This window comes from Varanus komodoensis, unplaced genomic scaffold (assembly GCF_004798865.1).
Source record: "Varanus komodoensis strain SLA01 unplaced genomic scaffold, ASM479886v1 scaffold48, whole genome shotgun sequence".
Taxonomy (NCBI): Eukaryota; Metazoa; Chordata; class Lepidosauria; order Squamata; family Varanidae; genus Varanus; species Varanus komodoensis.
Genome location: NW_025336059.1, coordinates 2,951,901 through 2,968,138, shown reverse-complemented (window position 1 = coordinate 2,968,138; position 16,238 = coordinate 2,951,901). Strand labels below are relative to the sequence as shown.

Below are 16,238 nucleotides of genomic sequence, written 5' to 3'. Positions count from 1 at the left end.
TTCCTCGGCGTCCATTTCCCCTCCCAACGGAAGCACGTATCCCATCAGCGCCTGGGACTCAATCCCAGCGAGCACCGCTCCGGCCCGCCCCGCCTGCCTCTCCCTGATTGGCCCGCACGCTCCCGTGGGCGTGTTCTCGGCCAGGCGCCGCTCCCGCCTCCCGGGAGGCCTGTGGGCGGTGCTTCCCCGCGCAGGGAGCGCGCGCCGCCGGCCAGACGAAGGGCCCCTGCTGGGGGGGGGGGCGGCAGGGCTTGTGGGGCGTCCCATTGTGGGGGGCAGAGGGGGAGGCCCAGGCTCCCAGGGCGGATTCCTGTGCGCTTCCCAGAATCCCCTCCAGCACAGGGCAGCCACCGGGTAGGAATGCCACACGTGGCTGCCCTCCCAGCCACTGCCGCTGGGGGCGCTGCCTGATGCCACCCCGCCGCCTCGCTGTGCTGCCCCGCTCCAGCGCATCCTCATGGCAGCGGCATATTAGGCCGCCAGGGAAGAGGGGAGGCGTGGAGGTGGCCAACCCAGCAACCTGCTCGCTCGGCAGAGCACTCTCAGCAGTTGCTAGAAGGATGGAAAAGGAGGACTAAAGCAGTCGCTGCTGCATCTGCCACCGCACTCGCTGGCGCAAATGGGGGAACCACAAAACACATCGTTCTGTGGCCACAGCAGTAAGCGCAGAACCCTTCCCGCAGACGGATAGCCAGCGAGACCACGTTTCACCACGGCTGCTGGATTCACGCGTACAAGCCATTGACGACATGGCGTGTGGCTATGCATACGATCAGCCTGTGTTCAGTTCAGTAGATGCCATGCTGCCATCCCACAGGTGTGCTGAGGTCCCACCAAATTCAGTGGGCTTAATTCCTCAGCAGACACGGGGCTGCAGCCCTGGAATGCCAGTGAATGTGATGTTTCAGCACCTGGGGAAGAATGGATTAGGTGGCCTTCGCAAGCTGCTTGTGGCTTCCCCAGAGACTTCCATCTGGACTCCAAAAGAAGAGGCCAGCCTTCATGGGCTTCCATTCTGAGCCAGCAGCGCTCTTTTTGCGTTTCTTGTGCAGAAGACCATTCAAACATGAGAATGTGCCTCAGAAATTACTGAAGGGTCTGCTATCTTCTGGCTCCTTCCCCCAGGATGTTTCCACTCATGATGCAACAGGATGAAATGTCTCTCTCATTCCTCCCCACTTCCTTTTTATTTTATATCCTGTCTCAGGATTGTACACGGTTACTTTAAATGCCTTAAGAGGCTTGGCAATAAAGTACCAATAGATAAATCAGTGTGACAAAAACGCAATGCAAGAATGGAGAAAACACATGCGCACGCACAGAACAGGGTACCTTGGTAACGTACTGTTTTTATCTTTATTGTTTTCCACCTCTTTCACTAATCATTCAGTGGTGCAAGGTTACCATACACGGAGTTAGATATTATCTGCATTGCACACCTAAAGGCTATACAGCAAAATGGATCAGAATTAGTACAAATACATGAACTATATTTACATTTTGTATACCCAAGCTCCAAACATCAGATATATTTACAAAATAAAACAGGGAGGGGAGGGAAGACGGATGTCCATCTGTAATAATGTACAGTGATGTGAATGTACCCTTTCACCAGGATGAGATCAGAATTGATGGGGGTGGGAGAGATTGGTTCCAGAAGGCCACCTGTGTCGTGCTGTGTGTGTGTATGTGGGGATCGGGCGGGGGGGGGGGGGACAGATATCAAGCTGTGTGGCAAAGGAAAAGAAAACCTGTTTTATATATATATATAATATACACAGCACGTGGGAGTTTGCATCATCAATAAACAAGCAAACAAACAAAAAAGACTACCAGAATAGTTCTGGATGTGATGAGCACGTGGATTCCCTCTGGCTTCATCAGATCGCTCAGCACCCCTCCAGATGAGGGCCATCACATGAGCAACACCTGAAGGCAAAGCAGCTTTTTCTGTGAACCCAAGACAGGAACAAATTCTCTTGCTGGGTGTGGCTCTGAAATGAATGCCAGCACAATTAATTACCGGGCCTCTTCAAGTATGCAGTATCATCACAATAACAACAACATTTACTGGACCTTGTAGAGTTTCTGCATGTCAAATTCATAAGTGGCCTCCTGAACCAAATAATGCTAAAAAAAAGTGTCCATTTTCCATCCCCCAGTGGCTAATGTTTTTATTCAGACAAGGAAGCACATGTGTCGTTACATTCCTGTGACATAAAAAAATACACAGATAAGACAGACTGTGGCCTCGGTGGGGTGGGGTAGTGGCGTAGTACAAACCCAAGGTGAATTCCTGCCTTGGATACATTCAACAAACCTCAGAGCAGCAGACTCAAGTTTTCTTCTTGTTTTTTTAAAGCAGCAGGTTAAAAATAAAACAACAAACCCACAGAACGATAAAATCCAGCTAGTCGTTAATGCTGAGGGTAGTACCGTTTGATGTCTCGGCATAAGCCTTATTAATTGCAGAACGTACCAAAGGGCAGCACGGCCCAATGGTCATCTGGCCTTAGTGTGCAATTAAACAACAGAGGCATAAATACATGTTACATCATTAAAAAAATAAATATTCCCTGTAAATTAGTAGATAATAAAACAACACAGAAGAACATCTTTGCTTTGAAACATCACCAGGAATTTCCAGAAAGGGGTGTTTGGGCAAACCTTCCCATTGGTCTGGAGCCTTGCACTCACCACAAACCTTCCCTTTGTAACTTCCTGAACTGGGGGACACTGGCCAGAAGAATTAAAGTGCATTGCTTAAAGAGGAAAGGTGCATCTATTTAAAAAGAAACCACTCAAAAGGCTTGGCCCAATTAAAAATGGTGTTCATCATTCTGAAATGAGGTTGCCACATAAATAATCTCTTCCGGGATTGTTGTGGGAGAGCTGGAGCTCCGTGTTTTGACTGAGAAAGCGGAAAGCCCCACACAGAAGGTGCGATGCCCACCATGAAGCTTTGCTCAACGTCACAGGCCGTGCTCCGTGGGTTGGCTGGCCCACGGATGCTGCAGAGCCTGCAGGCAGAGGGGCATTTCCTAGGAGCTGGCTAACTCCAGGACAGCGACAAGTGGCTGGATCATCACACTTCTGGGGTTGGGTTTCTGCCTTCCGAAGAAGGGGGTACAGATTCTCGCTCCTTCTTGCACAACATTTTAGGGGAGCTGGTTGGTATTTGGCCACCCCCTTTTAGAACGGGCAAGGAAGCGCTGTCAGTTCTCACCAGGAAAGAGAAAGTCAACTTTCAGTTGCTTTTAACTGATTACCACAGCAGGTCAAGCCCAGCCCTGGAAACAGCAGAGGACAGTGGCTTCAAATGGAGGTTGGCCCTTTTGCTGGCCTGCAGGCCACATATAAACTGGCACTAGCTGACTTAATATAGACAACCTTGACATAAGAAGCTGCGGTAATTCCCAGCTCTGAGTGCACCATGGTGCTTTTGGTTCCTGCTCTTACAGAATGCTCCTAATACTTATACATAACTCCTGAATTTCAAGTCCACCCCACAGTGGTGATCTCTCCAAAGCAAAGACGTGGCAGGCTAGTTTTGTTCCAAGCTACAAAACAAAACAAAAATGAACATATAAGAGGTTATTGGTGTGCATGTAATATTGCCAGGAAATCTTCTTCCAGGGTTCTCAGGTTCCACACAGGATCCCCCCAATCTTTGTTATCAGCAGCTGCAGAGATTTAGTGCTCCACACAAATTCTTAAGACCATCATTAAAACCTATGGAAAATCCGCTTAGCTGTTGAATTAACGGCCACGTGTACATGCAGGTTGGCAAGGAATAGTGTGTCCATTGTATAACCAAAGAGACATTAATCACCGTCCCAAGACTGACACACGGTTAAAGCAGAATATGACCAACACAAAACAAATGAACACACAACCCTGCCCCATATGATGCCTCGGGACCCCCACCAGGAATGGTTACAAGCAAAACACTGACTGTGCTTGAGAGAGAGAGATGCGTCTGGGAAAGACGGACGTGTGTCCCCAGCTCTGCATCACTGCCAACTCTCTGGCATTTCGCAGCAGAACCGAATGCTGTTCCCCAAAGGGGCGGCAGCGAGCTTGCTCTGTTCGTTGACAAGAGGTTCTTCGAGGGCATCCATGAGGCAACGAGGCTAGCTAAGGCATGGATGACTGGTTCGAACAAACGCTCCCTTTCCTGAGCTGGACTGGAGTGAACTGAACTGGATGGACTTGCTGAGCTGCACCAGGAGAGATGGATCGATCCGTTTGGTCGTCTCTGGATATATAAACCCAAAGGCTGCAATTGCTCCGAATGACCAAAGGTACCCCTTAATCAAAGCAAGTCACAGAAATAAAGGTAGATTTGAAGGGGGCGAGGAAAGAAAAAGGAAGGCAAATGTGGTCCCTCAGGGGAAAAAGTCGACCAGAGCATGAATTTGCCTTACAAGAAAAGCTTAAGTCTTCAGTGGGAGGGTCAGAAAAGGTTCAGCCAGGGCTTAATTCTCACTTAAAAGTGCTGAGTAGAGCAGGGCAACCTGAATGATGCCAGCCTGCAGGTGGAGGCCTGCAAGATAGAAGTAGCCAGTCAAGAAGAAGGGAGGAAAACTTTCTGGTTTTCCATCTTCACAGGATTATTTTTATATGGAGTAAGCCTCCATTCATGCATGGCCTCAGCTTGCACTGGAGAGGAAGAACCCAAACACTAGCCTTATCGTCGCAGGTGGTGCTTCTGCAAGCTCGGGCTATGACACAACAGGGACGATAAAATAGGGAGCCCAAGAATGCCACGGGCAACATGCCTGGTGGCGTGTCAAGCCAAGAGGCAGCAGCAAGACATTCGGAGTGCGGATAGTGGCTTCGTGCCTGCATAAGCCAAGCCCATCTTTTTACCCAACTGCCACAAACGCTGCCAATCAGAGCACAGAGGGACTGCAAGGGTTCCAGAAAGAGGCATTTGCTCTGAAGTTGAAAATCTGTTCTCCTGCTCAGGTGTGCAAAAGAGGAGGAAGGGAGAGCTATCTGGGGCTGCACCAGTGTACGGTACGTGTTGTTTTATGCTGTGGGAAGTGGGGAAAAGTCTCAGTAGCTCCTTCTGCTCCAAAGCTCCACCCCAAAAAAACACACAGGGACTGCAAACGGCTTTTCAGCTCCAATTAGTTTGGCATTAAATCTTGCTTTAAGTGGGGTTTTCAAAAAGGAATTAGGAAAGGTGTGCATCAACATTAAGCCAAAGAAAAGGGAGGGGGGAGGACAGGGAATTTGCTTCCCATCATGAGTTTAGCTGAATCCTGCCAAGGGGCAGAGTTCTATGGCGCATGATTTTTGACAGCAAGAAGTAAATAAAAACACCCCTCCGAACAAGCACCGAACAATGAGTCTCCCATTTCGTGACTAGTGTCACCGCCCCTCCTGCAAGGACCGCTCCGTTTTCCAACACTGCCTGCACAGTTGGAAAAAAGGGCAAAGGAGAGGGCGCGGGCTGGACCACATCTGTCTACCGAAGAGATGTAGCCTGAAAGAGCAGCCTCTCTCCTCTTGGTGGCTTGCAGAGTGCTGGACCACCAGGCCCAGCCAGCACGGCCACTGGCAGTCCAAGATCTCTGCAAGGCATCTGGGGAGAGGAAAACTTGGAGGGGGGGCCTCATCAGAAGCAGCGCTTCACTGAGCCGCGGACGCCTGTTGCGCCTCTCATCAGTGCTCCACTTAATGCCAGGACAAAAAAGAACTTAAGCTGCATTCTGAGCTCTCCCTGCCATGGTTCCTGTTGCAATGGGCGTCCTCGGTGTACCCAGTGCAGAAGGGAATCCTGCATTCCACAGTCCCTGGCCAACCTATGAGGACGGAGAGTGACTGCTACAGCTGGCTGGAGAGTCCATTCTGTGCTGGAAACCTTCCCTAGCATTAGCTGGAGTGAAGACAGCTGAAAATTTGTCAATCATGAGTCACCTCCAGCACCATCAGGCAGAGTGCGGGCCTAGAATTCTGAAAATTAATATAACACCAATGTGTGGGTGGGAGGTGGCTTAAGTTCACAGACAGGCTGCTTTCATAAAGGCAGACTCATGAGACCTGTGTAACTCTCTGTGCATAAAGAGCTGTTTTCTCTCAAGTGCAGGGACCCTCACTTTCAGAGCAGCAGTGGAGCTACTTCCAAATCACCCAAATCAAAGCAGAAGGGGGGGAAAAGCATTCCAGACAGAGACAAACACATCACAGAGAGCAGTACAGACAAAGTCAATTGGAATGAGGAGCCAAGCGCCCAGAGAAAATGGTTGCCCTTTTTAAAAAGTCGTGCATATAAACTGGAATCCCACCCTACCCATTTTTCCGTTTGGCCTCATGCTACTAATAGGATTTTCAGCACAGGTGAAAATGAAAAATAGTAACAAAAAGGGTTAGATTAGCGGGGAAAGTGCTGAAAGGGGCAAGGGATGTGGGGGAAGGGAAGTTAAGCATACAAGAGAGAGAAATTCAAGAATCACAGAGAAATGAGAGGTAACGCTTTATCTATATCTGAAGGCGTGTTAGAGGGTGAACTGGATGAGTGTCCCACATAGACTTCAGTACTTCAGTTGCCCTGAGCGTCTTCGGGCAAGTTTGGACCTGTGGCACAGAAAAAGAAAGAGGATGATCAGGGCAACACCGGCTTTTTCAATCCCTGCTCCAGGACTCGGCCGCAGGCGCAAACCATCTGTTGTGTCACATGCCTGGCTGTAGGTGCACCTGCTGCGGCACCCAGTTCCCTCACCTGGGCAGCCCAGGCGTCCTGCTGCTTCCCTCCCTCTCCCCAAGAGGCAAAGTGCTTGTCCTGCCCCTTTCCTGAAAGACCGTGCGCGTTTCTTCCGGCGGCTGGCACCTCTTACCGTATCGTGCCAGCAAGAAGCGGGTTGAAGGCGTACAGCCAGTCGTTCATGTCTTTGTCGTTGATGGCCTGGAGGAGGACCCCACGGTGCCTCGTGCACACGGCAAAGGTGTTGGGGGTCTAGAAGATGGAAACAATTACCCCAAAGCCCAGGCAGCTCTCAAAAGCCCCCGCCCCCCGCAATTTCTCACCCACAGATTGTGAAGTCCCAGGGAGGGAGGGGCTCCTGCCAAAGACGGATCCTTGGCACCAGCCAAGGTCGCAGTGGTTTAACTCTGCACCTCCCCAGAGCAAATCCTTCCTCATCTGCGTTTTATTTGGGGGAAATGGTGCCTTGTTGTGCCAGTGGGATTTGGAATGAGGAAGGAGAGAGAGCGCTGCTCCTTCACAGGCAGCTGAACAACTTGGCCCTGCAGTGCGGTTCTGTTCAGCCAGGCACCTCCGCCTTCTTCCAGGAGACCCCCATTTCATTCCGCCACAGCCCCTCCTGAAACCATCGCTCACTACCCACGGAACATGCTCGGCGTTTGCCCGACTGGCTCCAGGGGCTCTCGTACTTCTGCAAACCATCTCATTTCCCCCATGGTCCCATCTCTGTTGGTGCACAGACAGGGCTGGCGTATGCCGGAGTTTTGGGTATCTCAGTCCCCCACCCCAGACTTTTGGCCCACCCCCCACTGGAGTGCAGCGCCTGGGAGTGTCACCAACATGGCAGGCGGCCCTTGGGCTGCAGGAGCCTTCGCCTTTCTGCTCTCCCCTGGCCTGGTGCCCTCCAGATGGGCTGGAGCTCAGCTTCCCAGATCCCCTGCCTGGCACTCTGCCCTGGAGAGCCGCCACTGACCTTCACCATGGCCTGCTGATCCTCGCTGTACTCCACCTGCGCTGTGGAGAGGTTGATGATCCCCCTCTCCACGGGGTCCTTGTCACTGTTGTAGATGAAGACGTACGGGCGGCGGACCACCACGAAGTGCTTGGCCCACGACGGGGAGAGCGGCTCCTTGAAGTGCAGGTACCCCTTCTTGGAGACCACGGAGCTGTGGAGGAAACACAAGGAGAAGACGGTCACGGCCACGGGGCCCAGCCAGAAACAGCTCCAGCAGAGGAGCCGGCAGTGAAGCTTCTGTTCGAAGGGAAGCTGCGGCTTGTTGGCCCGGGAAGGCCCAGGGGGCCCTGCACTTCTCTGATCGAGACAGACAGCATCTTGGCTGGACGAAGCCAGTCGAGCGAGGAGGAATTATATTGAGCCACAGGGCCTGGATCCCTTCGCCAGAGGCGCTCAGGAGTTGAGCTCAAGGCCTGGGCAGATGCTAACTCCCCTACCATTTGGCTGTGATAGCTGGGACTGATGGGAGTCGAAGTCCAGATGTCTGGAGGGCACTAGGTTGCGAAGGGCTAGTTCAGGCAGAGATGCTGAGGGTCTGCTGGCTGCAAAGCATGTACCTGCCCCCTGAGCCACACACGGCCCCCAGCCTTGCTGTACATCTGGGGTTTGGAGCTGATGCAGGAAAGAACAGGGTGTCCTGGAATGTCCCACGCAAGGCCTGAGGTGTCATCTTGACTGCCTGGCTAGTCCCCATGGCAGGGCAAACTAAACGAGGGGGTGATGAATGCAAACAGTGACCCCAGCTTTTTAAAGAGGAATGAGAGAGTGGCTTTTGCTACTTTCTGGGCTACAGGACAGGCTGCCTTTGATCCGCTGCTGCTATTTCCAATTTGAGGCTCTCACCCGGGTCGGATCTCCTCAATATCCGGTACAAGGTTGAGGAATTCATTTTTGCCTGCTCTGGCCAGGTAAGAGGCTTCCACAGGTGGGATCAACTGGAAGGGCTCCCCTTCTGGACCTGGGCTGGAGGCGCGAGAATTTGCTTCAGGAGTCCTTGAAAAAAAAAAGAGAAATAGCCAGTCAAGTGCAAGCAAGGCAGAAGATGACTTAGCCTTTGTTCAGAGAGGCCAAGACATACTTTCCCCAGACTGCGAGGAGAAATCTTGCTAGTCTGCATGGAAATGGGAGGCAGGAAGGAAAAAACCGGCAGGAAGCAGCAGCATTCCCACAACCGCATGGGCCAGCATTATCGCTGCATCACGTGCCCCAAAGCAGCCTACGATTTGGTGACTCCCGGGCCTTCTGGCTGAGGCTGGGGCTCTCCGTGCAGCAGGCCCTGGTGGGTGCAGCGGGCTCAATGGACCGATCTGGGGCTCCCAGGGACTGCCATGAAACGGCTGCCACCAAGGGAGGCGCCTTGCCCAGTCATGAAATGGCTGCCACGCTAGGCACGGCCGGTCCCAAAACACTCTCCTCCCAGGAGGGGACCCACAGCACCAACAGCAAAGATCTGGAGGAGCAGGCAGCCAGTGGGGTGGGGTGGGGTGGGGTGGGGTGGCAAGACAGAGGAGAGCCAGGGCCAGGATGCACAGAAGGGGGTGGGAAGGGGCGAAGGGGCTCGCGGGGCACCCGGAGGGGAGGGAGCACAGCAGGGCGGACTCACTTCTGGTCCACTGAGTTGCATCTTGAATCCGACAGCGAAGGGCAGGTGGAGGAAGGTGTGAGAGTAGCGCTGCTGAAGCTGGATACTGACGGGTCCCGCCCAATTGGAGAGATATCGGACAGCTGGAAAAAGAGAAAAGCACAAGCTGGCAGCCCTGAGCAACCTTGACCTTGGAGAGATATCGGACAGCTGGAAAGAGAAACGCACAAGCTGGCAGCCCTGAGCAACCTTGACAACTCTCGTTTGCGACACAGCCTTGGACAGAGCAGTCAAACAGAGACCGCAGCTGTCCCCACACAAAGGTCGATGGGGCTGGAAACCGCCCAGAGAGCCTGGGCTCTTGGGTGGTGCTGAAAGGAAAGAAATACGTAGTGCACTTTGCATTTTCTTCAAGTATTTCACTTACCTTACAATCACTGATGCTGTTGTAGACCTGGTTAACTTCACGGTTGAAGGTGTGAGTAAGCAGCTGCAGGCACTGGAAAGAGAGAAGAGTTTGAGTTGGGGGGGAGGGGAGGGGAGGAGTGAGGACATCAGCAAAGGGGTCTGGGGATGTCTTTTAGCTTTCCGCCTGACCCACGGTGAGCACTGGTGGGACCCACCAGATGCTTTAAAGCTTCAGCTCCCATCAGCCACAGACGAGAATGCTGGGAGAGGAGCTCCAAAACAGCTGGAAGGGTACTCCCCTGAAAAAAGGAGTAAACTCTGAACTGGAACACCTTTGGGAGCCTAGGGAATGAACGCACCAGGCTGGCTCACGCTCTGCTGCCATGCCCAGGAGGGCTGCAAAGCCACTCAGGCCCTCCGAGGCTCCCGTGGAAGTGCAGTGGGCAGCTTCTACGATCCTGCAGCTTCCGGGTATTCCAAAGTTAAGGAAGCCAGCCAGGTACCCCAAACAAGCAGCTGCAGAGATGTGGGTGTGGGAGAGACGAGTTCAATCCCCACTCAGTTATGCAGTCCATGGAACAAGGCCTGGGCGCTTGACTATTTTTATTTCCTTATTCATGATGCTGATGTACAGCTCCACAGCTAAGCATTTATTGGCTGATCTTTTTCTTTCCAAGGTAATTGAGACAATTAAACCTTAACACCATTACACTGGAGGGGTATTAAATCTCATTAAGCCAGGGGTGCAGACCTTGTGTTCCAGGGGTCCATTCTGGGATGACTGGGGTCCCAGTCTGGCCCACTGGGATTCCCTGTGGGCTGTGTACCCCTTTGCCAAGGTACCAATCATTTCCAGGTGTTTGTATGGGTTTTCCTAATGCTGGAAGGTTGAAACGGCTCTCCTAAGGCATTTTATTGGCAGAAGGAGCTTTATGCTCAAATACAGTGGTATTTCTGTGCTTTGGACCCCACCCGTTTGGCCTTCGCTCCACCCACTACTGGAATGGCCCCCCCAAGAGCTCCTCTGAAATTGACCGTGGGCTGAAAGAGGGCCTGCTCCGCGCATGAGACCCGGCAGAGTGTGTACCTTGGTGGCCAACTCTTTCTCCCGATCCACCAGGCTCTCAATGTCAGCTGAGTCGTAGCCACTGCTCTCACTGGGGGTGACGGCGCTCTCAAAGGTGGTGGACGAGATCTGAGAGGAGATGCTGGTGGAGGTGCTGAGGGTCCCGCTGCTGAGGCTGGGGGACAGCGAGTCGCTCAGGGACTTGGGGATGCTGTCGCCCAGCTTCTCCCGCAACAGCAAGAAGTGGCGGGTCTTCTCAACCTGAGGAGCGGGAAAAACAGACGGCTCTGCAGGGGCCTTTCTCTCCCTCTCTCGGGCAGCCTTCCCCAAGCTGGCTGGGGATGGTTCCTCACACCGAGAGGGCTGCCCAGGTGAGGTGGGAGACTGCTTTGTCAGGCTCCAGAGTCCTATTCCCACATCCACTCCGGAAATCACAGTAAGTCTTTATCCCAAGAATGCTGGGAGTGCGATCTGAAAATCTCAATGGCCAAGAGGAACATGGTGAAATGAAAATGGGGCAGCCAATGGCTGACAGTTTCAACCTGAAAGTTTTCAGCGCTGGCTCATGGGACCATGTGGGGGCAACAGGAAGGAGCTCGTCATATCCTTGCAGAAACCCTGGGGCCTGACCTTCGGGGCCCTCCCACCTCACCCACCTCAAGCAGGAGCTCCAGCTTCTCCAGTTCCCACTGGTGCTCCAGGATGAGGCTGTCCCCTCGGGGCCTCCAGCCCGCTAGGTTCTCTTCTCCTCGGACGTAGGCCACGGAAGTGTCCAAGACTTTCCTCCTCCTCCTCTGCATACCTGAAAAGACAGAGGGGCTCGAGTGAAGAGCTGCTGGGAAGGAATCCACGGCCAGCAGCCAAGAGGTGACGCTGCCCCTCCTGTTCCCCTCACAAGCCTCTTGCTTGCCCAGTGCCGCGGCCAGGGAGAGATCAGCAGGGGGTGGCTGGCGACGAGGGCAGCGTTGGCGGCGCAAGCAAGCTGCCTCGCACCCCTGCATCCCTGCTGGTGCTGCAAATTCAGGAAGCTTCAAGTCGGAAGCGTCACGCACTCAGAGTCTTCCTTTTTGCACTCCTTCTAAGATATCAGGGTGGGCAAACGTTTGTTTGCTGCGGTGTTTGGTTTCGTTTTAAATCCATGGGGGAACAGTTGCAATGCAGGAACGGTGGTCAGCGGGAGAGAAGAAACCTGAGTTGCGTGCCCCGCATGGCTGTCTAAAACAGGGGGCAACAGACCCTTGGGGCCAGGGCACAAAATTACCCAGTCGCACCTCTGCTGTGCCGGGGCTCTTGTGCCAGCTCAGCAACTGGCACAAGTAGTAAGTACTGTACTGGAAGTAAAGGCTGTTGCCCAACTGCATGTCAGCAAGAGGGGAGAGAGCGCCAAGCTCCCTTTAGCCTGGAGGGAACCGGCTGCCACTGGACCTCTGGTCTTCCCCAGACTGCCTCTCCCAGCAATATTCTTCTGCTGGGCGAATATCCCGTAGGGCCTGGCAGGGACCGACAGACATTCCGGTCCTCACTCCAAGCCTCTGTGGCACCCTTTCCATCAGGTCAGTTGGTCGCATCAACATGTGGCAGCAGAGACCTCCCAAGATCTGAACATGCTTGTTTCCCTCTTCCCTTTGCAAAGTATCCCTTACTCGTAGATCAGTGCATAAGCGGAACGGTCCTGCATCAGAACCAGGTCCGTCTAGTCCAGCCTTCTGTTCACACAGCGGCCAACTGGCTGCCCACAGGAAGCCCCCAAGCAAGCGCAAGTGCCACAGCCCCCTCCAGCCCACGTTCTCCACCTGGGTGTAGACAGAGTATCAGGACCACTAGCCGGGGTGTGACTGTGCAGCTGCAGCTTCTTACCTGGACTCCCGGTGTCTGCCACTTTGCATAAGCTCAGCTCATAGATTCCAGTAACTCGATTGCTGTTGCCACACAAACAGAGAAAACAAAACTGCGTTTTTGGAAAGTGAGTGCCATCTGGCAGTCCCAGGCAGAATCTGAGTGAAAAGGGCTCCCCATCTCTACTTTAATTACTCTGAAATGTCAGATACCTCAGATGGCCTGTGCCAGAGTCAGGGTCCCTGGCCCTCTAGCCTCGTATTGTCTGCTCTGTCTGGCAGAAGCTCTTCCGGTCTTAGACATGCTCCCTGATCCTCTTAACTAGAGATGCCAGGTGCTTTCCCAAGGTCATTGGTGGGCAAAGCAGATACCCAGCCACTCCATGGCACCCCCCCTCCTCACCACCACTGCAGATTCCTCAGCTGAGGGAGGAACTGTGGCTCAGTGCAGAGCATCTGCTTTGCATGGGGACGGTCCCACATTCAGCCCCCTACATCTCCAGGCAGGGCGAGAATAACTCTGCCTAAAACACTGGAGAGCCTTTGCCACCCGTCAGTGTCAACAAGACAGAGCTAGAGAGATGAAGGTCTGATTCAGAATACGGCAGCTTGCTATGCTTTTATTTCATATCAATCCTTGATTCAGAACCTTGAGGACTAGAATTGTATTATATTGTCAAGGGAAGAGACATAACTCTGTGGCAGAGCCCTTGCTTTGCACAAACGCGGTGCCCAGCGTCTCCAGGTAAAGCTAGAGAAACACCTGCCTGAAACCCTTGAGAGCTGCCAATGCCAGTCAGGGCTGACGACACTGGACTGGATGGGTTTCACTCAGGGCAAGGTGGCCTCCAGTCCCCAGCTCAAACAAGATTCCGAAAGCTTCTCAGGAGATGGCCCTCTCCAGGCACCATTTGTTTAATAATCCCAACAGCATTCCAAGGAGATTCGTGCCTAACCCTCAGTCCGCGGACACACACACACACACACACAGAGCGCAGCTGTTGCGACTTACGAATCTGGAGACTTGGAATACCCGCTGCCAAAAAGACTGCGCAATGAGCGAGGGGGCGAGATCTTGGCGTCTCGCGAGTAGAAGACCATGCAGACATCCTTGGTGATGACGGCCGGCTGAATGCAGTGGTCCAGCTGGAGGGGGAAAGGGCAATGCTGTTTTCACCCCAACCAAGCCAACATACAAGTGTGCAGGTCTTTTCATACTCGGCTTTGGACCCGCACTGGCCACTTTTAAGCCAGTGCTTATCTACTATTCAGTCACAGAGCAACTGGAAGCCCAACTGGTGTTCAAATGATTAACTTGCCCCAAGGTTTTTTTTTTCCTTTAATCTAATTAAAAGCATGTGGATTCACACAGATACAAGTCACTCTTTGACAGATCAACTGTGATCAACTCATGCTGGAATAACCGAAACATTTTTCTGAAAATGGGTCTCTCTGATCTAGACACGTACATTCTTAAAGATGGGGTTTTAGAGTTGTGCGTTGCTAGCCACTTTGGAGCTTCTGTGGGGTTTTATAAAAAGTGCTTAAATATCAATTTCAACCTGTGGTGTAGTGGTTAAGAGCATGGGACTGGAACTCAGACGATTCGGATTCTAGTCCCTGGTCAGCCATGGAGCCAACTGGGTGACTTTGGGCCAGTCACAGACTCTCAGTCCAACCTACCTCACAGGGTTGTTTTGTGGGGATAAGATGGAGAAGGAGAATGATGTAAGCTGCCTTGAGCCCTTTGTAAGAGAAAGGCAGGATATAAATAGAAAAACAAGCAAATCTAGGAAAGCCAACCTGCCTGCAGAAATCCACAGGACTTACTGCTCCTGGCAGACTAGACCTCAAGAAGATAGTCCAACCTGCACCTGGACCCCACACTACTTCGGAGTGCCAGCAGGGACCAGCCTGAACGAATTCTTCCCCACACAAGAAAAAGCAGCATGCCAAGGAAAACACCAGGCCAGAAACCGTACTCCTGAGGTGCTTCTTTTCGACGTGGGGATCTCCCCCAATCCGTATGGAAGAGCCTTCCACTGTGCGAGCTCTCCCTTCACCATGAAGCGGGACAGGCCAGACACAGGCTAACGACCCTAACGAGGAGGAGTTATCAATCTCTGTTGAAGGGTGACTTTAAACATGTGGTTCCATCAGCTGGTTTGCTTTAGTCGTTTTAGAAGTTCATGCAGTTACAAAAACGGGTCCAAACCCCGATTTAGTCGTGCTTACAACAACAACAGAGTAGGCATATTGAAATCAATGGGGGTTAAGTTAGTCTGGACTCACTTCAGCCCTGACTTCAATGGGTATACTCTAAGCATGGTGACACCTGAATTCAATACCTGCTATACAAAGAGAACTCGAGTTATTGAGCTAGAAAAGGAGGTGTAAAAAAAAAAGGAGGTGGCAGAAAGAAAGTGCCTTTGGAGGGGAACGGTGTTCAAAGGGGTTCAGCCTGTCCGGATTTTCTTCCAGCCCCCTTCAGATCCAAGCTCCGGTGAGGGCGGCAAGGGACAAACTCACCTCCAGGTATGCTGACAGGGTCATGTAGATCTTCTCTCCATATGGGGTCACCCGGTTCAAGAGAAGGGAGTTGTGGAGGGAGCTGTCCCAGACGGCTTCAAAACGGTAGAAAGTCCTGAAGGGAGCAGAGGAGACCCTTCAGCCGAGGCCCCCAAACCCACCCAAGCACCTCCGAGTGGAGTGCTGCCCACGCACTTTTTCCAGGATCCCGGCCCACAGAACCAGGCCTGCAGCTTCTGACTTAAGAGGTCCGCTGGAAAGGAGGAAGAGGCCTGAACCCATCCATGCACTGAGCCAGTCTGGGCTCTTGCTGGTGCTCATCTCTACCCCACCCCACCCCACCCCACCCCACCCCACCCCACCCCTGCTCCTTTTCATTCAGGTGGCGCTTAACTGATGGCCCCCAATACTGTACGTCTTCCAGAAATTCATAGCTCCTGATTTGGTGCTTCTTCCTCAAATCAGTGGCTGCTATTCAGAAGTAAGAACAAGGAGGTGTCAGCCTGGTTCCACATACAGGAGGACAGGACCCCCTCCTCAAAATGGTCCCAAGAGGAACCAGAGAAGGTGGCAGCCCGGTTCCGTTCACAGCAGCACTCAAGGCCAGCTCTTTTTAGCTGCCAGAGGAAGTTGACCACCTCTTGTTATATCAGCAGAACAAGAGAACTTCACACCAAAGGAGGTGGCTGAAGGCCCAGAGAGAAGAAAGGGAAGGCTGGAAAGAAAGGCCAGAGTCTTCCAGGACAAGGACTTCCATGTTCCACCAAGCAGAGCCCTGTTCAAAAGGCATCCGTTCTGAATGAGCGGATCCTGAGCTCAGGATTTTGCTTTCAAGGACCAAAATTAAATGGAGCTCAGGCTTTCCAGGGAAAATTCATTGAGTACAATCCTGCAAGTTCCTAATTTCAGCCCTATGATTCAAGGAGAGCAGGAATCTTGTGACATAGCTGCTATGAGAAACACATGCTGACAAATCACCCAGGGTTCTGTCAGTAGATCCCAATCTACCTTCCGCCCACCCCAGTCGTACACCTCTGTGTTGCCTCAACTAGACACAGAGAAGGCACTGCTGGCCCATCGTGCGACATTTC

The 16,238-nt window shown here is 52.6% G+C and overlaps 1 protein-coding gene across 5 annotated transcripts in view; it reads right to left on the bottom strand.

The window, feature by feature from the left end:
- Positions 1 to 1,329: 1,329 nt before the first annotated feature.
- KIF1B (kinesin family member 1B) overlaps positions 1,330 to 16,238 on the bottom strand; it is a 121,698-nt gene continuing 106,789 nt past the window's right edge. For 4 of the 5 annotated variants that reach the window (XM_044445348.1, XM_044445350.1, XM_044445349.1 and 1 more), the window contains 11 exons: positions 15,148 to 15,262; positions 13,631 to 13,764; positions 12,641 to 12,702; positions 11,440 to 11,585; positions 10,805 to 11,044; positions 9,737 to 9,808; positions 9,331 to 9,452; positions 8,571 to 8,720; positions 7,686 to 7,878; positions 6,846 to 6,964; positions 1,330 to 6,585 (listed from right to left, as the gene is read on the bottom strand). In XM_044445348.1, coding sequence (XP_044301283.1) covers positions 6,543 to 6,585; positions 6,846 to 6,964; positions 7,686 to 7,878; positions 8,571 to 8,720; positions 9,331 to 9,452; positions 9,737 to 9,808; positions 10,805 to 11,044; positions 11,440 to 11,585; positions 12,641 to 12,702; positions 13,631 to 13,764; positions 15,148 to 15,262 — 1,396 coding nt within the window. In that variant the 3' untranslated portion in view covers positions 1,330 to 6,542. Of the gene's footprint in view, positions 6,586 to 6,845; positions 6,965 to 7,685; positions 7,879 to 8,570; positions 8,721 to 9,330; positions 9,453 to 9,736; positions 9,809 to 10,804; positions 11,045 to 11,439; positions 11,586 to 12,640; positions 12,703 to 13,630; positions 13,765 to 15,147; positions 15,263 to 16,238 lie in introns of those variants that run through there. The other variant, XM_044445352.1, reaches the window with a different exon arrangement.